The following is a 22,035-nucleotide window of genomic DNA, read 5'->3' as shown; positions in this document are numbered from 1 at the left end:
TTTACAAATTCTCGTGCTATTTGTAGCATCTCTCCAGTCCCCAGGGCTCAGGCTGCTGGCTGAGAAACCTGCTGGTATCAGTTTTGGTTTATTTCTAAGACATTTCTCAGCATTGCGGTTGCACAGGAAGCTGAAAACTCATGCTCCAAAACCCCAGCCAGGACAGGTGCTGCCGTTGCCATTATACAGCACCATCACGTTTGGGCGGCGGGGCGGCCTCCAAGCTAGAAAGATAAACCCATCCTGGGTTTCCCAAGTCTTAAAGTTTCTAAAAAGCTAAGCAAGACTCCGGTTTCAGGGTGCGCTGGGTGGCACTGTTGCAGAGCTGCGTGCCGACAAACAGAGCTCCCTGCAGAAGCAGCAAGCCCGGAAAGGTGTCCTGCTCCCACGCACTGCCCTGGCTGCAAGGCAGGACCCCAGCAGCCTTTCTGACCTGTTGTGGCTGCTGCAGAGATCTTTAGCCCAGCTTCTTCATCTTCATTTGACACGTTTAACACTTAATTTTTTCCAACTGAGAGCGCTGATGTTTTTCTTTGATTTTTTTCTCAAGGAAGACAAGGAGCCCCGGGAGAAGCAGCCCGCCCAAGAGGAACCGTGTCCCCACACGCAGACCTTTGGGAGCAGGGAAAGCACCACCAGGGAAGCAGAAGTAAGGCCCCGACCTGCGGCAGAGGAGACCTGCGCTGGGTAATCTCCCATTCTGTTTTCAGGGCCATTGTTGTGTGTGAAAGCACTGCCATCACTGGCCTCCTTTTCCCAATAAAATTTCTGGCACTGGGCAGTTCCTCAGCTGCAGGTTCAAAGCCAGACATGCAAGAAGTGCTTCTTAAATCCTAAACTTTCCCCCTAATACCCATCGACTCCATCCCAAGTGTCAAAGCAACAGGTTACATAGCAGACAGTGCCAACACACCACGAGTCAGTCAAATGCATCATCCGGCCAGAAACAGGAGTACCCATTAGCTTGGGCCCACTAGGCAGAGGAGAGCAGCTGCTTTGCTGACACTCTGGCATCCCTTGCGCATTTTTTTTTTTGCCAGTGCTCAGTAACCAGACAGCACCTACAGGGCCACCACTTGGGAGGAAAGCGGCACACTGAAATATCCTGATGGTCAACATTATCTAAGAGAAATCACATCCCACTGCCTACAAACATTCCTCCAAATGCTGGGTCTTGCCCATCAGCCCAGCAGACTGTTGAGCATAGATCCCAGTAACACTATACAGCTCACGTTTGGTACAGCACACCTCCTGGCCAGCTCTGCAACTGTTTGAGATCTTCAGCCACGTCAGAACAGCAAACCTAGGGTGTCAGCCACTCGTGACAGTGGTGAAAACTTTTGAAGCCCAGAGGAAGAAGCATACATTCCCATCCTCTGTGTAGCTCATTGTAGAGATGAACACATACAGGACTATCAATGAGGGATCTCCATAGCAACTTGCTGCTTCTCGCCTCTGCCTGAAATGAACCACTTCCTCTGCAGCTCTTGCCACTCAGAAGGGACTTCTGGTTTCTCTTGGCTTTTAGAGATGATCTTTATTCACTTAACCTGCAATAAACTTTGTCTTCTAAACTCTCCCTTCACTGCTAGTGGAGGTTTCATGTTGGGGCTAAACCAGGCAGGTGCCATGAGGTCTGGGACACACACTGGGACTTGCTACTGGTTTGGTACTTGGTTTTTGGTCAAGACAGAAAGAACCTGAGGTGGTCTGGAGTATCCAGACTCACAGTGCTTGCTTGGGAGACCCCAGGAGGCCCCTTGCTGTGTTAAGCTGAACCAGAGCAAACATGACATGTAGAGGACCACCTCTTGGTTCCCAGTGTCATCGTAGAGAACCATGCTGATCTGAAAGGGAAAACAGAAACACTTTACAAAGGCTAAAGGGTGCACCAAGGAGCTGGACCATCACTGTCTTCCAAAGCATTGGGAGAAACATGCAGAAAAAGGCAGGACACTGGCATGGCCTCAGCAGCTGGCCCTTGAAAAAAAGGCCACAGGCACCTTCAGCAGCCTAACTCCTCACAGGATACCACAGCAGCAATGAGCGTGGACTTCCAGGGGATTTCACTGAACCTCCTTCAGTCTCCTCCATCCTCCACCTTTGAAGGTCACTGTCAAAGGGAATTGAGATTTCTTCCCTCTGTTACTCACCAGCAAGACAGTCATCTGCCCTCAATGCCTGCATTAATGCAACACTACAGTGCGAAACAAGGGTCTGGCTGCCTCAGGGAACAGATTTCAGAACCAAGTTTTCACTGGACACTGAACAGCTGCTGGAAGCTCAAGATGGGAAGGGACCTGCTTGGTCATCTTGGCTTTGCTCCGCTGGCTCAGAGTTCACATGATCATCTGCACTGTACAGAAATGCTTGATATTTGCTCTTCCCACACCAGGACTCCGCTCCTTTTGCCCCCAGACATCCACCCAGAGGTCCCCACCCAGGCAGAAACCAGATCAGGCACTGACAGCTCACCTGAGCACTTCTCAGGGGGCAGAGGAAGGGACTGGGACTCACATGCTGCGAAATCCTAACCCTGACTTTGCCACAAGGTCCTTGCACGGCCTCGGACATTTCTTGGCTTGCAAGTCTCAGTTCTGGCTGTGAGAAGAGCTAATCCTTATCATCAGGCAGCTGTAGCATTTGGATTAGTTACACACAGGGTGCTGACACAATGAATAATGTACAGCACCACTCTCTCAGTGCTGTCATTTGAGGGAAACCACATAAAATACAAACACTGACGGGGTGTGTGTTTGCAGAGAGGCCTCTCTAGCTGCCTTCTGCTGATGAAATGGGTCATGCTGCCCGTTCTGCTCCAGGCAGTTCTCACTGAGCCTCCACAGTCCCACTACCTGCTGGACCACCGCCACCTCCTTAATTACTGAGCCCAATTAAATCCCGACCTCAGATTCAAAGGGGGTGGGAAAACCAATGTAGAAATGAGCACTGGAGACACAGACAGACATGTGCTTTACAAATCTCACAGTTTATTCTTCTCTCTGTGCAAATCAGTGCTACTTAACATTACTCACATTTCACAGTGCAGGGGGCAGAAGTGATTACAACAGTGCTTAAGCTGCAGTTCAGTGGGATCGTTCTGGGTCCTGGATCCCAGAAAATCTCCATGTGCCAGTGATCTGGAACAGAAAAGAACTGCACAGCTAGCATTTCCAGCAGTTGTTACTTGTAATACAAGCTACCTCCACAGCATCTCCAAGGGAAGCCTGCTTTTCCCCCTCAGGCATCACAGCATTCATGGCTGCATGCAGACTCCAAGCATTTACAGCCAGCGGCATATAAAAAGTTTTTGGCACCATTTCCAAGTCAGAGCTAGCAGAGACAGATAAGGAAAGAGCAAACGATAAGTTCTTTTCATAGCCACTTACTCTCACGTAGGACAAACAGAACAAAAGTTTAGCAGTGGAAGGGAAAGCTGGTCCCTAGAGTAAGAGGGTAGGGTCCCAGCCTGGCCAGCAGTGCCCACGGCCTGCTGGCTGCTCCGCTAGTGGTCACCACTGGGACAGAGGGAATGGGGCATGAAGCCAGGCAGCCCCAGCACTTGGAAAAATGATTGAAATCCCCATATATGGCCAACAGGAGAGACCTTTGGGGTTACTGTGCAAAAGTAGCTCATACCAGTTACCAGGAGGTTCTCTGAGGAGACAATCATGTGTGACATGGAAATTTCATTGTGCAATACTAAAAAAAGAAACGTGTCACTTAAAGCACCCTTCCAGAGCTCATAATCAGGCCACACTGGCTGCACAGTGCCCCATCACTGTTCAAGTGCAGAGAGGATGAAACCCAAAAACTGATTTGGGAAAGCAAGAGCAGCTCCCTCACCAGCAAGAGGGAGCCTAGCATGGGGCAGTGACATGAGGGAAGCAGGGGGACGGCTGGATAGTGCCTGTACCACAGTTGAGCAGTTCAGGCACCGGTACCTAAGGCAGCAGTCAGAGGAGCCAAATTTGTTTGCTACATCAGATTCAACCCTGTCCCACAAAGTTCATCAGCAGTGGGTGGAGAGAGGCTGCAAGTGCCAGCATCCACAGGGACTGACTGAGGGATGGCTCAGACCTCACTCCTTTCTAGAAGGGCTTTTCCCTGCCCAGCTGTCCACAGTTGCTGGCTCTGGCACCTCCTGGCCACAGTGCTGGGAGGGAAGAACCCTTCTTTGCAGGGATCTGACCTGCCCAAGCTAGGTAATGAGGCTGTTTAGGTGCAGTGTTGCTGTTTTCCTGGAAAGAGCAGACAGTCACAGCGCAGCAGAGCTTCCTAGCAGTATCATGAAAACGATGGAAGGCTGTGACTGACCCATTTTCAATCAAATGGAGAACTCTGCTTTTGTTTCCCATTTTAGTTTCTCCCTTTGAGACATCTCATAGCAACAGCTTTGCTCTGCTATTAGCAGCCTGTCCTTGTAAGGAAAAGCAAGAGCCCATTAATGAGCCAAATTTATCACTGGGGGAACTCTGCTGACCTAATTACACTAGCCACATATTTGACCCATTATGTTAACCTTCCTCTGCCTCCTCCACAGTTAAAAGGAAAACACCTTTCAACTTTAATCAGGACAGCAGGGAATACAAAGAGCAAGAATTAGGAAAAAAAACAAAAGCGCCATGCTGTTCTCAGCATCCCAGAACACAAGACTTGAAGCCATAACCCAAAGTGAAAGCACATGCATCTACAGGGGAGATGCATCAGCAATGGTGCAGACAGTCCTGACTAAGTCAGCTCTAACCTGTGTGTACGTATGAGCACGGGAAGGATGCCTGAAGGACGGCCATTTACAGGCGACCACTGGAAGGATGCCTGAAGGACTGCCATTTACAGGGTGGCTCCGGGGATGTAGAGCCAGTCGGCAATGGCAGTGGGCAGGTGAGTCATGACTTGCAGCCTCACCCACCAGTACGTCTCCATGGGATTGTAACGGTTGTTTGGGCATGGGGAAGTGAGCGCATCGGTGATGTCATTCAAGACCAGAGACATGTCCTTCAGGCCACTGTTAACAAAGGACTTCATCAGGGCCACGTGGCGAGTGAAATACTCCCTCCCATAGTCCTCCCGCACAGTGTCGCTGGCTCTGCTCCACAGTGCGTCAGCCTGTTTGTCGATGCCGTCTGCCGTCAGGATGCCTGTTGCTGCCACGAAGTTACTGGGCTCAATGAGGATGACTCTGACACCCCAGCGGTACATCTCCTGCCGGAGGCAGTCGGAGAAGGCTGCCACCCCAAATTTGGAAATGCAATAGCAGGAGCGAGATGGACTCGCCATCCGTCCCAACATGCTTGTGACATTCACCACACGGCCTAGAGAGAAAAGAGCAGGGAGAGATGATGGGCCGCAGAAGCAGCAGCCAGAACATCCCAGTAAAAAGGTGCTTTGTTGGACGATGCAGATTTGTAAAATCTGAATCTTGAAGCAGCATTCAAATGCCCTGTCAAGGAGCCTTTCTCTTCTGATTCAAGCAAGGCTAGCCCCTGCTCTGACCTCCTCCATGGATGGTACACATGCCTGCCTCTGTATTAAAAAGGATTTACAAAGCATACAAGACATTCCCCTCCTAATTTCCAAGTAAGGAAGTACCCAGATCTTCTGAGGCTACTGTGTGCTCTCACATCTCTGTGCCCCACTTCTGTGTCTTGCTAGAGAAGCGTTCAAGCTCCTAGCTAGCAGTGTTACGAGCTGGAAAGCACACAACACAGTGTGATGCCATACAAGGGTTCTGGTTCTTTCTGTAAGCATGACAGCTTATCTGCAGCCACTCTGCCTAACACAGCTACATGCTTCTAGACCTGAGCTGGATGGCAGAGAACCAGTAGAGATTTCTCTGAACCTGCAGCATGAGCAGCACAGCCTGCTCACCCAGCTGGCTGGCCAGGAGTGCCTAGAGTGCTACATGCCTGGGACAAACGGAGAGTAGACTTGACATGCTGCTGCCTATGGGGCAGCAAAGAACAATTGTCCTAACTCCCACCAGCAGCCCATGCCAGCCCAATTGCAGAGCTCTGGCAGCTTGTGTTAGATCATGCACTGCCGAGGGGCAGTGACAGCAGTGGTCACGCCTCTGTGGGTGGCTCTGTTCTTCCCCAAGACAAGATGTGTGCAATTATGGTTTCAGATGCACTTACAAACAGGCCCTTGAAATCTCACCAGCTATTTTTACAGAGAGGATTTTCACAGCCATGGAGCATGACACCCTTCTGCAGCTTGAAATTTTAGCTGAGAAACAAGCAGGCAGCTCTGCTCTCTCATTCCAGACCTAAGTGCAGCTTGGAGGGACTGTGAGAACCACCTGCTGACCTGATGGCCTCACTACCTTTTGTAGTGAGATGGGGCTTTTTTAGTGGGTACTTGCTTTCTGGAAATGGTATCTGAGCAATCTTCTCAATACAACCCCTTTCTGTCCTCACAGAACACACAGCTGCGCCAGCATTCTCCCACATGTGCTAAATAAAGAAGCTCTTCAGAGTTCTGCTCATACATATCTTTTTTTTTTTTTTAATACAAACCAAAGACTTTTGATAATACTGTTGTCTTGTAGGATATCGAAAATGGTTGTTATTGACTCTCATTTATTCCACCACTACCACTCCTCAATCATCTGTGAATTGAATGACATGAAGGGAGAAGATTCAGTTATCCAAACATAAGCACTTGGTGGATTCTGGAGGCCAGGATTATCTTGTCTGGCCTGCAGTCACTTTTTCTAAAAGTGGCCTGGAGTCCTATGTCATATCTGCCAGTACTGCACAAAGGTCTCCGATATCCTGGGATGTTTAAAATAGTACCTGCTGTGTAGGTGCCTGGACTGCCCCAAGAGTGGCCTGTACTACCAAATGCTTACACAGCATGTTGAACCCTGCTGTCTAGTTTGCTTGCATGCCTCAGACACCCTCCTTGGACTGCACAGGTATTCCTCAAAGCACAGTCTGAGTCATGATTTTTAGCTACATCTCTTTGCTGTGCTGCAAAAGCTCTCTCTGAGTCTTGCCACATTGCCCAGCATGTACCTTTAGCTCTGCGAATGAGGGGAAGGAAAGCCTTTGTCACCCTCACGGTGCCCCACAGGTTGATCTCTGCCACCTTTTTGTAGTCATCTAAACTTGCAAATTCCACCTCTCCAAAGGTCGAGACGCCAGCATTGTTCACCAGGCCCCACAGACCTGCCAACAAACACATGGTTAAAGAGTGGAATGAGGAAGAGTGTCACAGAGAAGCAGCTTTCCTTGTTGTTCAAAATAACCCAACCCCTTGACAAAGAACTGTGCACTTTTGTAGAAAAAAGTCGTAGAGAAAAACCCAGCAAGGAAATGAAATATACTCTTGCTATACCAGAAATGAAGCCAGTGGGGCTTGATTGGAGCTCCACGGAGAGTGATGGGGCCACACAAGCATTGCCTCCCTGAACGTTTCCTCTAAGGTCAAAGGCTGTCCTGAGGCTTTGTACAGCTGGATCTGGCTGACCCTCTTTTACGGTTCCTGTTGGTCCCAGGTTTGTATTCACTCAGTGACTTTATCACTTTTGCAATTTGGAGAGGGCTGGACTTTCCCTCAATTTAAAAAAAAAAAAACCAAAACAAACAAACCACAAATATCTTGGAAATGCCCTTCACAGTTCTGACTCACTGTTTTGCAGAGTGCATGGTATTGATCTGCAGGTTTATGGCCCAGTTAACAGCGGCTGTATTTTAGTTCAGGTATTTGGTTTCCCTCAATCCTAACTCTAGCAGAAGATGGCAAACTTACAATCAACCCTTAAAACTACTAGAATTTAAAAATGAACACCTTTTGTGCATGCAGTCCTGTCAAAATTAAATTGACTGTGCTTACAAAGAGCTTCTGCACTGAGCCCCTTACATGTCCAGGACTTAGCAGGTCACTGAGGACTTGGCCCTTCAAAGCGATTACTGCAGGAGTCCCAGTGGCAAACATTTGTAGGACTGAGTCCGTACTTTGTGAATTTGTTGAAACACAGGACTACGTAGCCACAAACTGCAGGAGGGAAAGACAGAAGAGCTGGAACAAGATAAGACTTGCTCCTCATTAGGTGTCCTGCTGTACACCATGGTTATTTTTCACTGTGTAAGTACCCAGCTGGAGTCGGGGCCCCTTTCTACTCCCTGACCTTCCTCTTACCACCAAGAACACACATAGGGCTAAGAAGGAGTCTTCGTGCCCAGGGAGCTCTGACATTGCTATCAAAAGCACCCACGTCATGCCACCCTGTTGATAAAACTTATCAAGCTCTCTCTCAAAATTTTTTGGGCTGTTTGCTGTGCCTCTACTCCATAGCTTCCCTGCCCTGATATATGAAAGTCTTTTAATAATTTCCAGCCTGTATTTATTCATGGTCAGACAGTAACCATGTATTGTACCGAACACAGCCCTCTACGCAAATTGCAATATTCTACCATTGCCCAATAAACACCAATGGAATTTACCCTCCTGGTGCATTTAAAAACACCAACATGCCCTTGCTAGACTGGTGCTCTACTCTCACACCAGCCCTAGTAACCCTGCCCCATTCCCAGCTAAGTTTATTCTCCCTGAAGGCTGTTGACCAGCTGTGTATAGCAGACCAGAGAAGGTCACATCCTACTCAGTGATAACAGTGCATTAACCATTCCCTCATGGTCTGTCCCAGAATGGATTTGCCTATTATAGCTGCCACCATTCCCGCACCTCCCAGCTCTCAGGTGGTGATCCCAGCACCCCTTTTACCCTGCACACCTGTCTCTGTCAGACAGTGGTAAATATCGCTCCAGTTCACTGGCCTGCAGCTCCATCCTCCTCCAGAACAACCCTTTCCCAATCCCCACTGGGCCACGACAGCCCCAGGGGCTGTTTGGGATAACAGCTAAGCCATGGCCTGCAGCAAAAGCCAAGAAAACATCTTGCTTACCTATCCTTACTTCCGTTTTTATTAATTCAAGTTTCTAAATGCTGCAGTTGGGTAGTTCTACTCCTCCTCTGCCCAAGATCCCCTGCCTGTCGCTGCTGCACTTGCTGAAGCTCCCAGCTTTAATGGGTCAAGATAACTCTGAAATTCACACTCATCTGGCAGCCAGCACAGCATCTCAGCCTGAACGGGGTCCCATGCGTTGCTGCAAAGCAAGTTCTAATTGCTAGCAGGAGGACCGTGGAAACAGGGCATCTAATGGTGTAATTTCACCAGTAACAAGAAGCTATGCAGACCAAACTTGGCAGGGATTTACCAAAGACCACAAAAGACTTAAACTGTCAGTCCCAAACTGACCTCTGCAGAGTATTCCTGACTAAAGTTCTCTACGACTATTTCCCATTTCTTGGGTTACGAGGTTAGATGCAGGGACATTCATGAAAACATTATTTACAATAATTCATTCTTGGAATTTCATTGCTCACCGATCAGGTCACGTTATGTACAGAACAAAGTGCTGATAGGTACCTGGTCACAGGGCTGTTTGCTGGACAGCGGTGTGTTTATTGAGCAGAGCCTTATCACTATTATTTCTTTAGTGTCAACATCACAGTGGGAACTGCATAAGATTGAAAACAATCAGGCACTCCTATCGAAATGAGTTTAGCCTTATGTACACAATACAGGGAGAAGAGGTATAAATGTACAGTGCAAGAACTGTTCTGCACTAGCTCCTCTGGGGCTACACTCAGTGTGCAACAAGCACCTCTGTGCAAGGCACTTCACTCTCAATAGTCTCTACGTTCCATCACTTACTTACTGAGCACTATATATTCGCAAGCCCCAAACCTCAGTCACACTGATGGGCCTAAAAAGAACCCTTTGCTGCTTTGCACACTGTGCTGGAGCAACCAACTACAGGATAAGGCTCTCAAGAGCAGGAGGAACCGGTCCAACTCGCTGATCAAGGATGCAAGACTTCTCTGTCCCTGCTACACACACGGTTTTGCAAACACTGCTGCATTTATAGAAGCAATAGAGCTGCTCCCTTACAAGCTTTCACTCAGTGGGAAATGGCTCCGTGCCACCACTGCTGTTGCTGGGCTCTTCAGGAAAAGCTTGAGAAAGCCGTGAAATGTGTGACGAGGGCTGGGTGATTGTGTAGGAAGAAAAATCATGCAGAGAGAACATATGTGGGATCAGAGCTTGTACGTAACTTGGTTACATTTCATACACTTGTTTTAGGAGGAAGGGTGTACCCACGTAATTTGCATAAAGATTAGAGCTATTGTTATTTACTAGCTTTATACTTGCTGCGAACAAAGATAGGCCCATGTCAATCTCATCCAAGCTTCAAGAGGAGCAATCATCCTCCAGCCACATGACCCTTAAGTGCTGGAGCCACAGATGTGAAACTTCAGTCCACCCTCAGCTGCTGTCCAGCTTGCTACTTGCACAGAGGCTGCAGAGAAACCTATGCAGGACAAGAAGCCTCACAATCTCACCACATGGGAAAAGATTAGGTGGTGTTACACCAGGCTCCAACTGTAAGCTCACATCCCACTGCCAAACCACTTCCAAGAAGGAAAGAAGCGTGCAGAAGGAACTCCTATCTTCTTTCACATGCTCTTAGGGTCCATGAGCTGGACTTGCGCTTAAGGTGGCATGTGGATTAAGGTGGTCTATGCCAAGCCCACCCTGGATCCTGCCTCATATCACCTCTGGGACGTTGCATTGCAAACTGAAAGCATGGATTGACCTGGCTGAAGAATAATCCAGGTTTGGGTGCAGGTCAGTTTTGTGCTCCAGCTCAGCACTCAGTTACACAAACAGGTTGTACCAGCACAGCAGAGGGGGCAGCAGCAAGCAGCCAGGGCCCATCACCTCTTCACTAACAGGGTCACTACAGAAAGGTCTGTGTGAGCCAGGCTGCAGCAGGAGCACCAGGAGGGGATCTGGCTCTGGCCATCCCATGCCCTTCACAGAAACTCCAGGATAAAGACACAGGCTCTTGTGGGCTTGCTGCCACTCATCACTTTTTATGGGATGTAGAGCTAGAGCCTAATGCTCCAGCCAGTCTTGGGTCTCTTTCCATGTGACCTGCACATCAACAGCAAGACAATTCTCCTCACTGACCCGGGTACAGCACTGCCTGACTGCCAGCCACACAGTCACAGGCCTCCAGGCTTGTTAACCCTCTTTTGGCAGTGCAGAGAGGGAATGACCTGGCCAGTGCATGGCCTGCTCTGTAGGAAGGATTCAAAGAGCACAGCAAAGAGCCAGCTGTGCTGGAAATGCAAAGATCCCCGCATACCTTCCTCTGGCTCCTTCAGGGTCCTCTTCACAAAATCCACGGCCTGAGCCACCTCCTGGTCACTGCACACATCCATCTGTAGCACTTTCATGCGATCTGACTTCATGTTCTTCAGCTCCCTGGCTCCGTCTCCATTCTCATCCTGTTCAGCAGAAAAGAAAGATGTCCCACTAAGACAGACAAGGAACAGTAATGCAGCTTGGGGAGAGGCATGTTCACATGGACAGAAAATAGAAGCTATTGAAATTGCACACAGAGGTGTAAACCTGGTGCACAAATAAGCACGTGAGCCACACAAACCAGCCCGCAACCCACAGCCATCTTCCTATTCCCTCCAGCACAGCTCCTGTATCTGCATCACTGACCCACTGCTCTGAAGGGCCACAAAGCCCCTGCTGTTAGCTCCTTGCATGAAGGGTGTCATGTCCGTAACACTGTGAAATACTGTGCCAGCCTGGGTTAACCGTAGGTGACTTTCCACTGCCTCAGTCTCCATGCTCTGCAGGTAACATAGCAAACACTTGTACAGAAATCATAGTCAGATTTTCCAGGCTTAAAAGCAAAAGGCTAATTAGGCTGTACTCATGTCATCCGAAAATATTGCCTGGCTTCTAATGAAATAGTATTGTCAGACCACTTTGAAAACAAGAGAGCAGGGACACCTTTGGCATGCCTAACAGCAAATAGTCTGATGCTACAGGATACAGGAGGAAGCATTTACAGCTGAACCTATATAATAATAATATTTTGCTCTTACTATGCAGCAGAACAGGATGCACAGGAATACATGCACAGTGGAGATCTGCCACACGATTACAGACATAAGGCACGAAAAGAGATTCAGGCTGAGGAACGAAGTCTTTTTTTTTTTTTTTTTTTTTTACCCTATAGGTAATAAGAACATGATGGCTCTGCTTTCCTTTCTATCCTTTTCCTATCTTCCTTCTTTCCTGCTGCCGCCCCCCCAGCTGCTATCATTAGAGATTCTGTTACTATTGCAGCTTTTTTTTGTTTAGTCAAACATAAACACAGTTCAAATTCAAAGTTTTACCTAGTCACTTCCAGACAGGATTGCTGCCTAAGCCTTACAGCCTTGCTCAGGTGGTATATAACAAATAAAAGCAAAAAGAGCACAGACTAGCCATGCAGTTCCACAGCAAGCTTGAGATTTAATTCACCAAACTACTTCCTGAATCACAGGCTCTGCCTCATTAAGGAGGAAGAAGTTATGAATTGGTGAGTCACCATGCCTGGCTGCCACTCTTCCTTTAGCAGTTGATACCAACTCCCACAGCACAAGGGCAAACAAGGCGAGCAACCCTTCCACAGTCACCTGATCAGCTGCCTCTGCAGCCAGGCTGATGTAAAAAACGTGTAACCGCTTAGTTTTTCTATACGTATCTCAGGCTATTTAATGAATATAGTATACAACATCTCACCTCCACCTTTAGTCCAGTGAACAATGACATGTAATGAAGGAAAAGAGCTGAAATGTCCATCACAGCCTTGAGCAAAACCGGGTAGCTCTCTTAAAAATCAATATATAGTTATACTGGCATTATGACAATAGTAGGAATGAGTTGCTGGCCCCATGGCTGCATATCATTTCACAACTGACTTCTTTCCAGGTATCACAAAAACAGCAAATAAAAACTTGAAGCTTTTCTAATGCACATCAGACACAGTGACACGCTGTGTCTAGCCCTCCTATCTAGCCATGAAAAGAATCTCTGAAAATGGCATTACAAGTAGTTAATAACATAGTCACCAAAATATTGTATTCCCTTTGAAACGGGTGAGGGTTGCGTGATGCCTCACTATATTTCTGCAAGATGCTCTTGCATCTCACCGAGTTACACAAAGCAACTTTCAGCTGCTTAACAGTGAATAAAGTGGAGCTAATTCAGCTTGTAAAGAGAGATTTACTGTATCTATATAGAAAAAAAACCCTCAACTATATCTGTACTCAAGTACCAGTTGTCATTTCAGAGCACTGAAAACACCTTTGTCTACATGTTTTTTAATCTTTGATAATGTTTATAAACTAAATAAGAAATAATTCCACTGTTTTTTGAGAAACAAAGTCATAGGCCAGCAACTTAAAAATCCAGTATAAAAGGTTTGTAATATTCATATTGAAATGAATTTTCCCCTATCATCAATGCAACTCAATCTGCAAAGTTACCTTCCCAGCTATAATTTATTCATTGTTGACAAAACATATTGATTTTGGAAGACTGACTTCAACATGCAATATCAATTGGAACCACTTTTCATAGTTGTAGACACCACCTCAGCCACTATTTAACTGGAAAACAAATTGCTTAACTCTTACATCCAGAAAACCTCTTCACAAATGAAGCAGCCATGTAGTTTTATGGAAAGAAGTGAACATCATCTCATGTTCTGTGGTCTTCAGGGGCTGTAAGCACATTCCCTGTTCAGATACCCACACGGTACTTCCTCCTTGTTTTTTAAATGGTAGATTTGCTGGCTTGGAAAATACCTGGAACAGTTCCCGCAGGAGCAGCCAGGCTGTCCTCCCTGGGATGGCCTTCGTGGTCTTGGGACTCACCAGCAGGAGCCACGCAGCAGCGTGAGTCGAGCGGGGTCCTGGCAGCAGTGGCCCAACTGCTCCTGCAAAACCTCTCTCTCCCTCCCTTTGCTGTCACTTTTTTTTGGTCTGATTTTTGTCCTCTCAGAGAATCTCCCAGCTTCCCCTTCCCAGTTCTATCAGAGTTGAAAGCTGCCCTGCTCCAGCCCAGCTTGCTGCCCAAGTACTCTCCAGAGAGGTCTTCAGTAGGACTTTGCTGTTTCCTCCCAGCTATCTCATTTCCCCCAGTTATCCTGCCCTCGCAGCCCTGCACGGCTCTGGCTGCCCACCCCACTCTCCGCCTAGCAGGGGCTGCTCCTGGGCGGGGAGCCCGACAGCCACACAAGCCCGCTCCACCCCGCAGAGGAGCCTTGCTCCAGCTTTCTGCTGCCTCCCCTTCCCCTTGCTCGCTCCTCTCTCCTGCTCTGGTTCGGAGGATCCCAATGCAGCTGGTGCTGAGGAACAGGCAGATCACCCAGGTGCTTGTTAGCAGGGAGCCCTCCTGTAATGGACCGAGCCACGGCTTTTTCCCGGGGAAGCTCATGGGATTCAGGATTAGGTCCTGGCAGGCACTTGGGCACCCGCAGTGAGATGTCAGTGGGAATCAGGAAGCCACAAACACAATGCTGAACACCCGTGGATCCGGCCAGCTTGCTCCGTCTGCGCCAGTTCCCCCCCACCCTGCTGCTGCTTATCCACCCACTCCCTTCCTGTGTCTCCTGGGCGGAACACCTTGCACTTGTCATTACTGGATTCCACTTAATTGATTTCAGACTCCATCCGATCTATCAGTATCATTTTGAACCTTATTCCCCAAAGGGCCTGCAATCCCCCCTGCTTGGCACCACGCACATTTCTTTCCAAGTGAACTCTTTATTCCAGGGGGCACTTCCAAGAAAATTTCCCTGGGACTGAACAGCAGTCACAGGCTTAGAGCATAAATTTGCTCATGAGACTATCATGAGGGACTGTGTCAAAACCCTTATTCAGGATACATTTATTCCTTCCCCTTTAACCACTCTGCTGCTTAGCCAGAATGAGATTAGACTGATAGGGCACAGTCTGTTCCTGGTAAACTTATACATACAGTGTGTATCACGCTATGATCTAGACATTTGTAAAATTGACAGATCAGTGTGTTACAATTTCATCTAGCACACCGAAGGTGAGCTGCCTGGTTGGCAATTCCAGAGGTCTGTCTCCTTTGAGAAGTAAAATATCCGCCCTCTTCCAGCTCTCTGGAAATCCCCTGGCCTCCAGGTGCTCCTGAAAATATCACCCATGGGGCAGAAATCACAATGGCTCATCCATTAAATGCTCTTCAGTACATTTCATCAGGCCCGGTGAACTTGAACACATCCATTTATGTAAACATTCCCTGTTCTTTCCCTTTTCTTGCCTGCAGTCCTCATGAAAACTGCTGGCAGTAGGCATCTGAAAACAATTTATCCTTTTTTTCAGTAAGATCAAAGAAAATAAGACAGTGATTATTTCAACTTTTTCTGTACTTTCTACGTTTCAGGTTATTTTGTAACTGGTTTCTGTGTGTTTTTCCATCTTAATCCTAATATATTAACAGAAACTTTCTCTGTGGACTTACTTGTCCTTGCTAAATGAAATCCCTTTTGCACTTGATCCTTTCCAGTTCTATCCCAGCCTGCTTGCAGTACTCTTGTTATTCCTGTAACTTCATTTTTGACTGTCTGATCATTAAAAAGCTCCTGATGCACCTGACAGTGTACCATCTTGTATTTAATGCAAGAGCTTTCTGTGGTGGTTAGTACATCAGGGATCCTTTATTCTCCGCATAAAAGCATGCAAGTAAGTGATGATGGAGTAACTATGTGTGAACTAATAGCCTGGCATCTGCTCTACAACAACTGACCCCGTACGTGCTCTGACCCTGCAGTGAACCTACAGCAGCTCACACTTCTCTCATGACCGGATAAGTTTCCTTGCATTTGTCACGAGCACTTAGACGCACACTGCCAGTTACCATAGGGTAGCTGCATCCTTAGCCACACTGCATGTGCACTCCTTCACTTATCAGCAATAATCACTCATACGCTCATACCTTGTTCTTCACAAGTGATCTGACCTAACAGCTCCCTGTCTTCACTGATGTTTCCTGCTTCTTTTGGATCCATCATCCTTTTCTGTAGTCACTCTATGCTTCCTTTTCTCAGAGCACTCAGCTCTAGATTTATAACCATTTTCATCCCACGCACATTCTACCATTAGGTTTTCAGTAAGATCCTGCTCATCAAATTTTAAATTCCTAGGCTATTATCTCCCTGAACCATCTAAAACACAAGGCTGTTCCATGAGGATGCTGGCTGTCCCAATAATCGTAGAAAGCATTCAGCTGTAATATTTTTGCAACAGCTATCCAGATAACTGTGCTACCACCAGACCCTGTCCTTCAGATGCATGTAACAGCAGATAAGACAACACCAACAACCTGGGCGGGGGGGGCAGGGGGGAACCACAAGTGAAATCCTGGAGCTCTAAGTCCAGGTCTCCTGAAAACATATTAACACATAGAACAAGAAAACCCACATTCTCCCACTCTCTACCCCTTCAGGGTCAAGTGCTCAGTTAACCTCCTGAAAGTCACCTGCAGATCACTATGATTGCTGATGCATTTTCCACTTCCACACAGAATATAAGTACAGAACCACAAAAATTTTGGCTCCAAGTAAGAAGTTGCCAGGCCAGATCAGAGGGGATGCTGAGAGCTGCACAACCATTCTGGGACAGGTAATATAATCTGTGATCAAGAAGACAGACATATATTTTTTCATCAATAAAACAAGCAAGCAGGGCTCACTTTGGGAGCATTTAGTTTCTTTATGTGGCTTCAAATGGAGCCTGGCCCTCTCTGCTCCACACTAGCATGCTGCCCTCTGAACAGCACTCTCAGACCACCCTATCTCCCCTCTCCTTTCTGTTCCCTACACCTGCTGCTCTGCAAAGCGAGTGCCTGACTCGCTATCACCACAGAGACAGGCATCCCAGACCATCATATGACATGATTACTGAAGGATTTACAGAGCCTCCTCATGGAAATTTCCAAATAGTGGCAATTTTCCAAACAGGACTCTCTTGCTCTCAAGTTACACAATATGTCAGCTGATAATAACTTTCCCTTCTGGTGTGGTGGAAGAACGTAACCTCCGCTGAGATCACACAGGCAATGAGGGCCACCTTTTTTTGTTTGTTCTCCCCCTCCACACTACTCAAGAATCTGTGGTCATCACTCCCTGAGCACCTGTGCTGAAATGGCCACCTTCAAACCGAGAAACAAGTGGGTATGAACTGATTTTGAACAATTCAGGTTGGAAGTCACATGAGTTTTGACTATCAAAACAGCAAAAAAGCATAGAAAGGGTAAAACCCCAGCTGAGATGGAAGTGGAGCTGGCCCAGTTTATAAAGAGGATTACATAACACGGTTACCTGCAAGAGCAGGGACTGGGATGATGGGTCTGCAACCCCTTCTGATTCAATGTGCCTAAACTGATCTCTTACAACAAGTGATGCCGTCTGCCAAACACAGGTGACAGAGGGTGAGACCTACAGATATCAGAAAGGTACAGTAAATTTGTTTATTCAGCTATCCAGAAACTGAATAGCTTCTGCAGAAGCACAGTTAGAAGACACTTTGGAAACAGAAGCTGAACAAGGCAGGAGAGGTGGCTTGGAGATGGGTTTCAGGAGAGTGTCCCCAAAGGAAAGTGACAGAATGGAAGACAGCAACAGAGATGCCAGGGAAGACAGAAAGCCATAGTGCCACAGTGATCTTGGACTATCAGATTTACTGAGTGTGTTGCGGTATTGCTGAGAGGCTTCCAGCAGTGAACAGTTCCCTGCTGTGCAAGCTACTGTACAGATGTGCAGTTGACAGACAGTCCCTGCCCTAAAGAGCTCAGAATTACAGGAATGACAAGATGCAACAGGCAGATGAAGCAATGGAAGATGTAATGATCCCTGCCCACTGCACTTCCCTCAGGTCTTGGACTAGGGTAAACGGAGGCTGCAGATGAAGATGCTGTCACTTGAGAAGCATTTTTCTCCAATCAGAGAAGAATTTTGATCAATATTACTACTCACCACAAGCAAGCATCCAGCAAAAACAGTAAATCCATTTGCGTGAAGCTGTTTTGCCAAGGCATGTCCAAAACCTTTGTCACAGCCTGTTACTAGCACCGCCTTCCCTTCAGCCTGTGTGAGGAAAGACAGTAATATGCTATCATCAGATATTGCAATACTGCAGGCACCACCAGCACCCAGCACCATAGCACAGGAGCAGCTTGCAGCCCTGCAGCCAGGGCCAGCCAGTGTTTAGGAGGTACAATTCCAGCTGCAAGTCACAGTAGCCACATATCTGTCTGCACACTAACCTGACTGCAGTCTAAACCCAGCAATTTCAGCAAAGCTTCTGCTGGGTCAACCAGCGTAAATGAGGTGATGAGATTCCTGTGTAGAAACACAACCAGCTCCCAGCTACTGTGAAACCCTACATTTATTCAATTGGTTACTGGTCTGTAACAATTTGTGTTGCATTGATACCCAAGCTAGAACAGTAACTCTTTCTTGCAAGTATCAGTGGCCAAAGCAGTACAGAAACGTTTCAAAAGTTAGTGATCTACCAGCTCATAGGCATTATAAGAAAGAGCAGCATAGAAAACATCCAAATAATAGTATGTTAACTGCTTGAACTGTACAGCAGCTCTTTTACCTGCAGAGTGACTCTATTGTCTGTTCCCCACCTACTCCCACTCTATGCGGTACTTTCCATGCTGTATTTTAGCATGCAGGAATGTGACTACAGGTTAGGGTTTCCTTCTGAAACACTGCAGGCTTAACAGGAACAACTTATCAAATCCCATGGTTCTCTCGTACATTATTATCTTTTGACCGACAGATAAATTGAGAGAGAAGATTTGATACTCCATCTGCTATGATATAATAGGCTTGTGATAGATCTGAAAACAGAATCCCAAATCCTGAAGAGAAGCCTGTAGCAAAACACTGCCCATTCACCCTCTTTCTTTGCTTGAGAGCCATCTCTCCCCTGCTCTCCTCACAGCTGTGAAGCAATGAACTCCTAACACTTAACCCAACCAGCAGGCACCCAGCTGCAGTGCTACACACTGCTCCAAACTGAAACCATATCCGTGAGGCAATAACGTGACATAGTAATAAAGATCTAGAGAATGCAACAAGGAAGCGAGGTCACTTCCATCTCTGTGGAGATATCTGCAACTAATACTCCCTGTTACTCTATTAACAACAGCTAGAATACGAACATTTGTATTTTATACTACTTACGTATGAATTGCACCGGCTTGTCCAGCCACTTTTTCAGACAGAAATGGGGCAATCACCAGGACTCTCTGATCTCTTGTTTTGCTGACGTGCATGGTAGCGAAGTGGCAATCAGGAATAATTGCAGGGTGATAGTGATCAGAGCATTACTGCACAAACTCAAGATGAGCCTAAGCAGAGAGCAATATGCAAATAAGCTACACCCTGTCCTGTCCTATAACTCATGTTAAGGTTATTGCTTTCAAAGGGGAGTCATGATCTGACGTTGAAATGAGAACCAATCAAAAGTCTAACCTGCATTTATCATACAAACACTCCCATTAACACTGATTCCTACACTCAGACAAAGAGCATCCAGCTACAGGCTAGCTCGACTAAAGCTCTGAAGGTAGCTACAGCTATAGGACAAAAGATACGTGAAAATTAAATATACAGTGCTCAGTCTTAATTTAATTTACAGTGACACAACTCCAAGAGAGATGAGGATCAAATATGAACCAGATCACAGAATTTGCCAAGGTTACCTCCCTCAATAATTCAGCAAGCCAGCCCATCAAAAAAGAAAGGATTTAGCTTTTTTCTCTGCCTCACGTCCCTAGACCCTTGCCTCTGAATCCTGAAGACAGAGGACTTCCCAAATGAAGAGGAACTGCACAGGAGATACAGAGTTGCAATCACTTCCAGAACTCAGGAGAAGCAAACAGAGAAGATACCCAGTCCTCAACCATCATTAGCTCCTTCATCAACCGGTCTGATAAGGACAGAGCTCAGCTGCAGGAAATAAAAGCAAATGGCTGGGCTGTGTTCCTGTGTGCATCTTGTTTTAGCCCCAGCAGCTGGATTGCTTTCTCTGGTTAAAAAAGCCCAAAAAACAACAAACCACCAAAATGTAGACAGAAAGGGGGAGGTTTAAAAATGCTCTCAGCTGTCTATAATGGGGAGAAAAGTGAGGAACAACTTACAGTATGAGAAGGCTCCTGTGATTATTTGTTAATTATTTGGTATTACTCTAATTGCTGGTATTAAAACATGAGACTACAGCAGCATGGTTCATAATAGACTGAGGCTCCAGCAGCACTAATGAGCGTGCAAAAACCCAAAGGATGTACTAGATCTCACATCTGTAGCTGCCCCCGTCTTTGTGCCATGCCTGGGCAACAAAAAGCTCCCAGGGATGAGAGCAGGGAGTGACCCCATTCCCAGCCAAAAACATCCTATCCCCAAAAAACCTCTGAACACGGAAAAGCCTGATCATCCTTATCTTTTGAAAGTCCTAAGATAAGGCCTAATGGGCCTCATTCCCGGAGTTTGATAAGGTCAGTCTGCAGCTTGCAGTTTGACACAGTGCTGAGACAGGCAGAGAGGACTAGCTATCACCTCTCTAGCAGGCATCGCAGCGACCTTAATCAGCATTTTGAGGAACTTCAGGTGCCTCACTCCCTAACAGTCACACAGCGCTCTCAGGAAATACTGCACAGGAGACGGCACTCGCGTACAGTGCTGCCAGGGCACCTGAGACCTGCTAAGAGTGCAGAGTAACTTCTTGTACTGGAGGTGCTGCTGTGGCATCCGGGCAGGGTAATACTGTCTGTGTCCTCGCTGTGTGATCCACAGCACTGCAATACACGTTCCACACAGTTCAAACAGCCTCAGCGAGGCAGCCGGATTTTAACCTGCAGCCAGCTCAGATGCACACACCTCACTAGCTTTTCGTACTGGGATATGATCGCTTTGTTAAATAGTAGAATTTATTTTACTCATGCAGGTGATCTATCAAAATTATACACATTTATTGCCAAAGAGGGTAAGGAAAGTGAAGCTAATTTGTCAGCCTCAGTCTCTCTGGACAATGTGGGAACCCACCATGCTTGCCTAGACTTTATCTTCTTCGACTGTGTCACTTGTTTTCTGGATCCTGTTCCCTTTTATGCCCTCCTCTGACCATCTGCTTGTTACCAAACAGATTAATTTGAAGATGAGAGCAGTTACACAGTAAAATTTGCTTGTTCCTTTTTTCCAGAATCAGGAAATTGAAGTTTTCAATCCCAGGAAAGGGAACTGAAAATATTCACTAAAGGGAAGGCATTTTCTCAGGTGGGACAGGGATGGGGAATGTCAGAGGAGCAGAGCCGATAGAAGAAGACCAAAGTGGGAGGCTGAAAATGGGCCAAAGCTGTTATTTGGCCATTTCAGAGGGGCAGGACTGAGCTGGAGGCCCTGGAGCAAAAACACGTTCACTTGCAGGTTCTTCCCGGTGCCTGCAGAAAGGTTGTCGGGAGCGTAAGCAAAAGCTAAATTACCTCCAATCCACTGAAAGAACCCCAGACATATTGTGTTATTTTTTTAAAACATGTAAAAGAGACTGGTTATGCAATTCTGTTCCACTCGCAGGGCTTTTTTCTCCCTTACGCTCATTTCCATATTTAGAGTACTGGAACAAAATCTACGCACCCACCGCTTCATGAACCCTGTGAAGTAACAGGGGGTTTCGCAGCAGCGCGGGGGTCAGGGCGGCAGCAGTTAGCCACACCACGGCCCCGGCCGAGCCCGTGTGAGGGGCTGGCAGCCTGCCCGAGGCTCTTCACAGCTCAGCATTTCATCTCCCCTCACAGCGCCTGTGTTAAGCCTCCACCAGCCCAGCCACCCGCTCGGGCAGCGCCGGCGCGGCTGCCTACAACTGCCACAGGCGCGAGGCCTCAGCCCCGGCCCGGTTAAACCGCAGCCAGCGGCAGAGGCGGGCCTGAGGGCGCGGCGCCATCTTGGGCCCCGGGGGAGCCTCCCGAGGCCTCCCCCTGGCGAGCCCCAGAAGGGGCCGAAGCCCCCCGGCCCCTCGCCGCGGTACTCACGGGCAGGGCGCGGCGGGCCCGCCGCGGCAGGAGGAGGAGGAGGC

At 47.5% G+C, this 22,035-nt stretch overlaps 1 protein-coding gene across 1 annotated transcript; it reads right to left on the bottom strand.

Annotated features, from left to right (window-relative positions):
* Positions 1 to 4,407: 4,407 nt before the first annotated feature.
* On the bottom strand, positions 4,408 to 22,024 carry LOC127020267 (D-beta-hydroxybutyrate dehydrogenase, mitochondrial-like; the record flags this gene model as incomplete). The annotated part of the gene is made up of 5 exons (XM_050902775.1): positions 4,408 to 5,315; positions 7,020 to 7,172; positions 11,223 to 11,364; positions 17,928 to 18,038; positions 21,992 to 22,024. Coding segments are annotated over 5 exons (921 nt in total), but the record flags the coding sequence as incomplete, so codon positions are not given.
* Positions 22,025 to 22,035: the final 11 nt, after the last annotated feature.

The sequence above is a fragment of the Gymnogyps californianus genome, chromosome 10 (genome assembly GCF_018139145.2).
Source record: "Gymnogyps californianus isolate 813 chromosome 10, ASM1813914v2, whole genome shotgun sequence".
Lineage (NCBI taxonomy): Eukaryota > Metazoa > Chordata > Aves > Accipitriformes > Cathartidae > Gymnogyps > Gymnogyps californianus.
Note: the sequence above shows the minus strand (reverse complement) of the source record. Positions and strands in the feature narration are given on the sequence as shown.